The sequence below is a fragment of the Poecilia formosa genome, unplaced genomic scaffold (assembly GCF_000485575.1).
Source record: "Poecilia formosa unplaced genomic scaffold, Poecilia_formosa-5.1.2 Scaffold47, whole genome shotgun sequence".
Classification (NCBI taxonomy): Eukaryota; Metazoa; Chordata; class Actinopteri; order Cyprinodontiformes; family Poeciliidae; genus Poecilia; species Poecilia formosa.
In genome coordinates this window covers 865934-876250 of record NW_006799986.1, presented here as the reverse complement: position 1 = coordinate 876250, position 10317 = coordinate 865934, and the positions used below count along the sequence as shown (strand labels likewise).

Here is a 10317-nt window from a genome sequence, read left to right as displayed (position 1 = left end):
CTTCACGAACTCTTTGGAGAGTCGAATGAAAACGATTCACATAAATACAGAAAAACTTACAACACGTTGCCAAAACGCTTTGGCTTCACCACAGTTCGGATGAGTTTACTGCACAGACCAACACATTCCAACTCTGACAGAGCTGCAACGCTCAGAGATGATGCTTATATAAAAATACAGATCACAGTCGTGGTGAAAAGAGAGTACACCCTCCTTCCTTCAACTCTGTGGTTTTACATTAGCAGACACAACAACAGGCAACTTCAGCTTAGACACTGAAAAAACACAAAATTTTACCTGGTTTTTTAGTTTCTAGTTCACAATTAGCAGGAGCTAACAACATTAATGAGCGCTAACAGTGTTAGCTAGACATAACACCGTTAGCTCTGGCTAAAGGTGTTAGCTAGATCACCATTAGCACCACTGTGCTAACACCATTAACATTAACACCTGCTAAGGCTGTTGACAGTATTTAACACTATTAGAATTAGCTAACACTGTTAGCTAGAGTTAACAACATTAACAGCAGCTAACACCGCTAGCAGGAGTCAACACGATTGGCAGGAGCGAATGCCATTAGCTAGAGCTAACAATATTGGCTCTAGTTAAAAACTTAAAAGGATTTTACATGTTTGCCTGTTTGAAAGAAAGGCGTCAAAGTTGAGAATCTTTTTTGGTGGAAAAAACTAAAAACATTTTAATCTCAGTCATAAAAACAGATTTGAGTCACTTTTTGATCACGTTTGGTGTATTCAGCCCAGCTAAATGAGTAAATGTTTGTATTTGAGTAAATGTCGCTAAGATGTGAAATTAATGAAAATTTAATGCAATTAAAAGATGGATACTTTCTATCAGATGTTTTCCATTCTAAGATTTTGTCACAATTGTGCAATAATTAAAAACAAACCATATTTTGCCATTTTTTTGAATTGTAGTTGGGGGGGCCACACACAATCAGTAGAAGGGGCCACATGTGGCCCACGCGCCACACTTTGGACATCCCTGAATTAGACCAAAAAATACTTGGTAAGATTTTGTGTTTCTGTAGTGTAAGAAAGGAAAAAAACACATGCAAGACAGATCCTAAACTGTTTTAACTGAACCCTTCCACGTCACCATAAAGAAGCTTATCAGCACATAAATAACTTTAGAACCTGCTAAAGACCAGATCGGGTTCCTTAAACGTAAAGCTGCAGAATTAAATGAGGGTGTACTTTCTTTTCTTTTGTGACAAACAAAACAAAACATTTCCTAATGAGTCAAAGTATTTTCATTGCTGGGCTTCAGACACATGACCCGGATGAATTCAGATGGAGGTCAGGAAGTGGATTTCTCCAGTTCAAAACAAAGCAAAATGGACCACAGCAAGTAGCTAATGCCCTTAACAGGCTGGAACAGCCGAGATATCTCGAAAAAATAAGCGTATATTTAGGATATGATCCGTATTATCTCGGTAAAAAAGACTTCTCTTATAATGTTGAGGATTTACCTGCATCGAGGCGCTAACAACGAGCTAACCATGTTATTTTATGAGCTTGAATCTCCTGGTAAATAATTTATTTAGCTTCTGTAAACCCAAATTCATGCTGGATTTGTACGTTAATGTTGAGTCGCTGCTGGGTTCAGGTCCAATGTAGGTCAACAATTCGCTCCGATCTACAGAAACCCTGTGTTCGTGACTTGGCACTGAGCTAGCTGCTAACAACATTAGCGCTCTGAGGACAACCGCGCTAGGGCGAAAAAATAATCCATCTTACCTTACATATCAATGCTTGTCTTACTGTCCAATTAAAATTAATTAACTGTCCAATTAAACATCTGAAAGTACAATTTAATCGATGCGATTGTTACCTGTTGGAAAGTGGCGCTGCAAACTCTGGCATTGTTAGTTTCCACACCTCCTGTTTTTAGCGGTAGATCGTTGATCCACTTTTCATTTTTTCAGTAAGTTTTTTAAAATTAACTCCCTTGTGACCAACTACCTTCGAAACACAAAATAACGTTTATCTTTCTCTCTATTAGAACGGTTGGAACAACTGTACAGGATACAGACTTTAGACATTTTGATGTTGGATCAACAGAAACAAATGGGCTAAATTTACTTCCTGCCCTCCATCTGCATTGGATGACATCAGCGCTTCGTCATCTGAAACCCAGTAGTGAATCTGTGAGTCCTCACATGTGAATCAAAGATGGGAAGCGGAGACATTCGATGAACAAACAACTGGCGGCGGCTCTGTTGAAAGGTGAGAGCTTCACGCTCTCTAGCAGGCACAATGGAGAGGCGACGGCCATGTTGATAGGTCCGAGCGGCGGGCAGTGACAGGCGCCGCCCTACGGCTCCATGCCTCTGGATATACAGAAATACGGCCTAGACAAATCATGCAGGCATTCTCTGGCATGTTCACTCGGAAAACTCGCTGGATGTACAAAATTATTTACAGCAGCTGAAACGTTCCCAGCGTTACGGATCCGATGGAGTCCAGCGGAAAGCGCGGCGGCGTTGAGGGAGAAGTGCAATCTTCATCATCTTCAACCTTACAATGAAAACGTCTGATCTACACTCAAAAAACGAGCTATAGGAGATTGAATAAATCAAAAATATACTTTAAAATAATGATTATTCTCAGATGGAACAAATATTAAAAAATAGAGTTTGTGCATGTTTAATATTTCTTCTCTTTGGTGTGATTAAATCTGTAATTTTATCAAACTTTTCCATACTGCGTTTTCATTCTGTTTTCAAAGAAATACTAAAAACTATATATTTGTGCTGTAATAATGAATCCATACTGGCCTTAAAATAACATTTTTAACAAAAGAAGCTGTTCAGACACATACAGTTACCCCTACATGAAACGTTTTCTGCACATTTACCGAGTTCTCTGTTTATTCTGGGGCCATTTTTAAGACTAAACTGAAATATTTACTGCAAAAAAGCAATAAAATGTTTGCTGCTCTAAATGATGCTGAACCTTTCTGGTTGTTTACATTCCATTCACCATTTTAGAATTTTGGTCTTTTTCTTCACAATGGTCTTCAAAATTGTACAGAGCAAAATTGGAGCCATAATTAACAAAAAAACATAATTTTTAATTGGAAAAAAAAAGTTCGAAACTGAAAAATAATAGTTAAAACTGAAATTCTTTTAACAAAAAAAATTAAAAATTAGAAAAAAATTTTAGAACTTAAAAATATTTTTAAAAAAAAGCTGTTTGAAACTGAACAATTAATTTTAATTTGAAAAAAAAAATTAATTCCAAATTTCACATACGAAAAATAAAACAGTTACTGCAAAAAGAAACAGTGGCATTGAAGAGAAACGTCATGTTTACAAAGTGTCTGCACCGTTTTAGCTCCATAGTTTTAACTTTATTTGGTCTCAAATCGTTTTTTGCAGTTAAAAATAGTTTTCAGTTTTAGATTTTCTTTCCAATTTCAAAATAATTTTTCAGCTTCAAAATTTTTTATTTTCCATTAAAACTTTATGCCCCACATTTTAGCTCCATAGAAAGTATCTGCTTTATTTTAGTTTCATAGATTTTAACTTTTTTGTACAGTCTCAAATCTTTTTTCTTTCAATCTTTTTTCCTGTTAAAAACATTTGTTTTAGGTTTTAATTTTTTTTTTTGGCCCCAATTTAACTCCATAAAAGTTGCGCAATTCCAAATTACCATGAATTAGCTTATATACCCACACATTTTGAACCTGCTTTGAAAACCCATGTGCTTAAAGGACAAAATGGAGGTAGAATTTTGCAAATGGTCGAAACGACGCGGAGCCGATATTAAATCAAAGGGTGTACTTAGTTTCTCCCTCACAGCCTGTACATTTAACTCAACATTGTGGAAATTTTTATGCATTTTGCACTCCTGAGATAAAATTTACAGATCTTTAGACTTTGATAGAGGAGAACGTTTCCATAATTTCACTTTTCCAGCCAGACGTCAACAATCTGAAGCTTCAACCAGAAACGGCGTCGATCTTCGCTCAGTCCGAGGAAAGGGAATGTGACTTTTACTCCCGGTCATCGAGGCAGAATCCGGAATAAATACTGCGTCGTATCATGAGAAGCATACAACAGCGAATCACGGCCCACATAGAAAGAAAATAAAGGAGTGCATGTCTGGAAAAAAAATCTCAAACTTTGAAATTAATATCAGAAATTTTCTAGAAAAATTGTGGAAATTCTCTGAGCTACAAAAGTTGTAAATTTGAGAAAAACAAAAATTTTGAGATTAATTTCAGCAGTTTTCTATGAAAATCGTGTAAATTTCTGAGCTTGAAAAGTCGGCAATTTGAGAAAAAAAAATCTCACAAATTTTGAGATTAACCTGGAAATTTTCTGAGCTTGTAAAATTGAAAATTTTCGACTTTTTTGTTTCTTTGCAAATTTTAAACTTTTTGAGCTCAGGGAATTTTCTTATTTTTTCCAAAAAAATCTGACATTAGTCTCAAAATTTGAGTTTTTTTTTTCTTTTTCAGAAATGTATTGCCTTTTTCTGTCTGCAGCGGTCCTAATGCGTTGTCATAGAAACAAGATGATGGCGCAGCTTCGTTGGATTGTAATCTGTGCATCTCCAGTACTTGGACACAACAAACGGAGAGTTGGGTTTGGCACAGTTTGCGTTTTCTTACAGTGAAACCGAACGGCTTCTGTCCACATCGTGACGCCAAGACAATGATCCAGCAGTCACTAAGAATGGCTAGAATGTCAGAACCCGTCAACAGAGCGGAGGACGGAGAAGCGGCGCCGCGCTCACCTCGCCCAGACGAGCGAGCGTTTCCGTAGCCAGGCTGGATCCGCTCCTCGGCGCCGTTCCTGCGGGCGCAGCCGGACGTCAGGCGAAGGTGCTGTCCGACTTCAGGACGGAGACGTCCGTGTCGTGGAAGCTCTTCCCGTTCATGTGCTCCGTGTGGCCGTCGATGGAGTAGCAGCCCTGCACCTCGATGATGGAGGAGGCCGTGTAGGAGGCCGAGCGCAGGGCGTCCGAGTGGTTCCCGATGCTGCTGCCGAACTGGATGTGGTGCTGGTTCCAGTGCCGCCTCAGAACCGCCTGGACCTGAAAACGGTTTAGACCCAGAGTTTAAATGTTTTTATCAACGTGTCAAAAATGCAAAACCAAAGCCAGAAAACAATGTCAAATATATGATCTGTACTTGGTTCCAAATCACATCCTTTAACTAGGAAAACAACAAAGCTGCACGTTTATCCAGCCTGGAGGAGTTAACGCCAGGCTGGGTTTGGTTCTTCAGAAACAAAGAAAAATGATGGACATTTTAATGTCTAGAGAATCTTTCATTGTTTAATGATTTGATTTTGATTCAGAAACCCATTTTTCTCATCAAACAGTCTAGAGATCCTGTTTAAACGGCTGACCAGAGGAAAAGGCAGCGTAAACAAATGGAGCATTTATTTAAAACAAAACATAGTTCTCATGTGACATCACCAGGAATTTGTAGCTGGCAGCCATCTTGGTAGACATTCGTAACTGTCCGTTATAAATTTTGAAGTTGTTGAGCAATATGACCCAAAATACTAATTAAATCAACGACTTCACCGTCTTTCCTCTGGTTATCTCCATTGAAAATGTCGGCTCTGCTAGCGTTAGCCGCGGCTCGTGGTCTTCACCAAAAACAAAAGAGAAATCCTCCAACCACTAAAATCTGATTCTACTCCATTTTTGTTTACTTTTCAAAACAAACAACCTGCTGCTCATATTAAAGCTAGCAGCTAATCAGGGTCAGCTAATCGCTAACAGAGCTAATAGCTACGTAATAAAGGTAGGTGCTAGTTGCTGGTGAAGCAGGAAGTTGCCCTTGGTGTCTTCAAATGTTTTCGTGTTGTTTCCTTCAGCTGTTCTTGGTGCAGCGCCCCCACAGGCCAGCAGGGGAACAGGTTTTTCTAATGGTTCGCTGAAAATGTAACAAATGCTACAAAGTCTTCCAGACCATCGGGTTTTTGGGTCAGATTTCTGATTTGAGTTAATATGCTAAAGTACTTAGCTGAAGCTAAAGGTAGAGTTGCTGTAAGTTCTTACTTCTCCGTTGAAGAAGCAGAAGATGGTTGCCACAAGCAGACCCTGGAATGAGAAAAACATGCGTTAGGCTCTTTGTAAGGGAACAGTTCAAGCTGCTGAAAGTAGAAAGCATCAGGATTTGAGACAGATGCATTCTGGGAGGGAGGGATTCGCTCTTCCTATTGCAAGAGATATTTTCCTGCTGGGAGAAGCGATCAGATAATGCCTCATCAACATCCAACAGCTTTCAGATAATTCCCGCCTTCCTTCCTGCTGTTCTTCCCTGGGATACAACAAAAACAAACCTCTTAAAGGGGAAGCTGCCACCAACAGAGGCTTTTATTTTTGTCTGACATTGCAATTATGAAGTTATAATATTAGCAAAATAGGGACACAAAAATACCAGAAAAAAATAGTAAATTACTTGGAAAAAAGTTGTTTTAATGAGAACAAATCTTTGATAAAATTATTTTTAAATTAGGCTCGACTGTTTTAACATCCTGCTACTGATGATAATTTGATTTGTTGGCAGGTGAAGAATTTTTTAATTTGTAAAACTGATACCAAAGTGTAACGTCACAAGATGCTCAGCGTTTCTCATTTTGATTTCTTTTGTGAGGGATTTATAAAAAGTTACTTCCTAGTGTTACACTTCATTCTGGCCTCATTCTGACGTTTTTCTCAGATTCATTTTTGGAAAATTGTTTTCTCGTATCATTACGACTTTTTTCTTGTATTTTTACGAGTTTATTTTCATAATATATCTTTTTGTTGTAGTTTTCTCATATTATGATGTTATTCTCGTGTTTTTACTACAGTTTGACATTCTCACATTATTATGATTACCTCCATTATTCTCATATCAATACGAGTTTTTTTTCTCATAATAGGAATTTTTCTCACACAACTTTATTTTCATTTTATGACTTTTTCTTGTATCATTATGACTATTTTCAATATAACTTTTTGCCGTCCGACTATTCTCGTTTTATTTTGAGATGCTATAGTTTGACTTCGTGCGATTTCTCTCATTTTTATTATGGATTTTTTCTTGTATTATTACAAATTTATTCTCAAGACTTTTTGTCGTATGACTTTTTTCTCATATTTTGACTATTCTGTCATTACAACTTTACACGCGTGTTACGTAATGTTCTCGTATTATTGAGACTATTTTCAATAGCATGACTTTTTGTCATATTATTTTGACTTTATTCTTGTAGTTCTCAATTTTTTCTCGTCATATTGACTTTTTTTATTTTCATAATTATTATTTTTTCCTTAGTTTTGTCCTAATTCTCCTTTGTAGGAATAGACAGGAAACATCACTTTATTTAAGTGAAATAATAATAATAGTAATTATTATTATCCTATTTTATGACAGAAAAGAGATGAATGAGTTTTATTTAATAATAAATCAGATGAGTCTGGCCCGTCTCACCTGGTAGTGCATCAGTATGTGCATAATGTAGTCGTATATTTCGGAGGAGACGCGTCCTTCGGGTTTGTAGGGCAGCAGGACGAACTCGATCCCCAGCAGAGGAACCAGGATGAGCGTGGCTCTGACCGCCTTCATGTACAGACTGGACTCGGCCTGGTGCGTCACCTTCAGCTTGGTGATCAGAACCCGGACGATGTTCAGCAGAAAGAACAGGTTCACCTGGAGGAACACAAATACTCCTCATCAGGCTGCTGGCTGACTCTGCTGCTCGTTAGCAAAGCGCAGCTCTGTTTTCAGGTTAGGTGACCTACATGTGTTCGCTGTAGCCGGAAGGACAGAACAGAAACAAGTTCAGAGTGTTTTATAAAGTACTCCGTCTCTTTAAAACCTCGTTTTAGTGCCTATGGATTTAACTCTGCGCTGTCCAAACTGTCTGCTCCGAAGTTTAACGGGCCAAATCTTTATCGTTTCCCCCAATTACAAAAATATTTTAAAATATTGTGAATTATTTCTTTTACCTACACAACAATAAATAAAACATGTAATATTTTACTTTTATTATTATGTTACAATTTTTAAGTTTATAATATATTTTTTCCAGAAACAAAAATAAAAATTTTCTTCCACAAACTTTTCTGTTTTTGGCCAAATATAATGAATGGGTGTGACCAAGTTTGTTTTTGTTTTGAGTAAAATCTTGTTAAATGTTTGTGATATTACTTATCAGGAGATTAAAAAAGGCTAAAGAAAAAAATCTTTGTCTTGTACTTAACATCTTCCGTTTAAGAAGATTTAACCTTTCCATGGAAAATCCCATCCTAAAATATTACAAAAAGTGTCAGAGAGCCAAATTTGGGCCTCACAAAACTAACCCAGGGGCCAGAAATGGCCCATGCGCCGCACTTTAGGCACCCCTGGTTTAGATGGGATTACTTCCTCCCTGCATCCAAATTCCCAGATGTAAACAATAAGATAGTTTAGATCTGTGTGATGTTTTACTCAGAAAAACAAGCAGCAAAAGTTTCAGAGTTGAAAAATGAAATGGAACTGGAACTCGTCCCGTTGCTCTGATAGATTCCTACAAAACAGAACAAGCCTGGGAGGCCAGATGAATCGATTTCACAAGACAAACACAATTAACCCCCCTAAACACAGCAGAGGCCAGAACCAGAACCATTGTGCAACAGAAACCCGGAGCGGATCAGCCGACACGCTGACTTCATCTTACCAGCAGAGCTGCACATATGGGGCCGTGGATGATGTAGAGCAGCGACGTTTTGGAGCTGATCCAGCAGCTGCAGGAGCGAACAGAGGAGAAGTTTAGGCAACAACGTCCGGCACAAAAACAGACAGAACATTTTACTATCTGAGGCTCACTTATCGTTGTAGTAGTAGGTCCGAGCGATGGCGTGTATGGACGCAGGAATCAGAGGAAAGCCTAAAAAATAAAATTAAGCTTTAGTTGCTGTTATTCTGAAACTAACTAGTTACATTTACTAGAGCAACTTTCTTTCATTTTATTTTTATTTACTTGTCGGGTTTTTTCCACATCTGACAGTCCGGCGGACTCGGTTTAATTATGGACCAAAATTACAACATTTGTAACAGTTCGAGCTGCGGCGGTTCTCTAAACCAACTCAAGAACCGCTGAAGACACTGAACGCAACTTCCTTCGTACAAAAGAGAAACAACAATGGAGTACAGTCAGATTTTAGCGGTTGTAGGATTTCCCCACTGATTATTTACTGGTTTGGATGTCGCCTGTTAGCCGCTAACGCTAGCGTCGCTCCTGCAGCCGCCATTACTGCGAGTCACTGAGTCATGTCCGCAAAACCAGAAGCTTCCAACGCGGCCCGAGCAGGAACCTGAACTAAATGATCGTAGCGCCTCATTTCTTACTCGATTTCATTAAAATTAAATTATACGGCTTATATGGCCACGGCTTAAATTAAAGCCAAGAAAACTGCCGAGTGTAAAATACATATATAAATCAATAAACAGTTGGGTTTCTGTCAAGCTGAAAAACGGGACTAAGCAAATGTATCTTTTATATTGATCAGTAATTTAATTTTACATTTATCATTTATTTAAAAATTATAGCGGCTGCGCCACAGCAAAGAGAAAATAAACTGATAAACAAGGTGAAGAACAACTTTAAACCAGTTATATTCTGCTTGTCCTCACCCAGCTGACCCGTTGCCACGGCAACAGAGCAGCGCTGTTTATTTAATATATTACCCAGAATGCCCTGCGCTGTAGTCCACTTCCTGCTTTTGGAGCGGTCTCTGGTCTGCTTAGTGTTCATATCATTCTAACCCAAACCGAGGCAGAGTTTTTTTAGGACCGGAGTTTTTTGTTGTTTTTTGGTTAAATTACGAATTCGGATCTTCACAATAGACAAACAGACTGGAGTTTGAGTAAATCAATGGTGTAATTAAATCTTGAGTATTTTTACTGTGCTTTACTTTTTACTTTTACTCAAGTAATTTTATCATGAAATATTTCTACTCTTACTGGAGTAAAATGTATGTATTTTCTACCCACTGGATGAAAAACAAACATGTTTTAACCGAAAATCCACCAGACACAGACACACACCTGCAGTTTCTATTAACTTTTCACAAGTTTTGTTTTGAAAGAAACTGATTTGGAAAATTTTTCTTTTGCCTGATTTTTTTATTTTATTTTTGTTATTTATATGAATTACTGTCATTTCAGTCCCTAAAATGCCAAAATTTCCTCTATTTTGGATGGTCTGATGATGTCCATCCATCCATCCATCCATCCATCCATCCATCCATCCATCCATCCATCCATCCATCCATCCATCCATCCATCCATCCATCCATCCATTTT

The 10317-nt window shown here is 38.0% G+C and overlaps 1 protein-coding gene across 1 annotated transcript in view; it reads right to left on the bottom strand.

Moving 5' to 3' along the window:
- Positions 1-4466: 4466 nt before the first annotated feature.
- calcrla (calcitonin receptor-like a) overlaps positions 4467-10317 on the bottom strand; it is a 23755-nt gene continuing 17904 nt past the window's right edge. The window contains exons 9-13 of the mRNA XM_007552264.2: positions 8839-8899; positions 8690-8756; positions 7462-7680; positions 6042-6083; positions 4467-5063 (exon numbers count right to left, since the gene is read on the bottom strand). Of these exons, the coding sequence (XP_007552326.1) occupies positions 4842-5063; positions 6042-6083; positions 7462-7680; positions 8690-8756; positions 8839-8899 (611 nt within the window). The 3' untranslated portion in view covers positions 4467-4841. The remainder of the gene's footprint in view (positions 5064-6041; positions 6084-7461; positions 7681-8689; positions 8757-8838; positions 8900-10317) is intronic.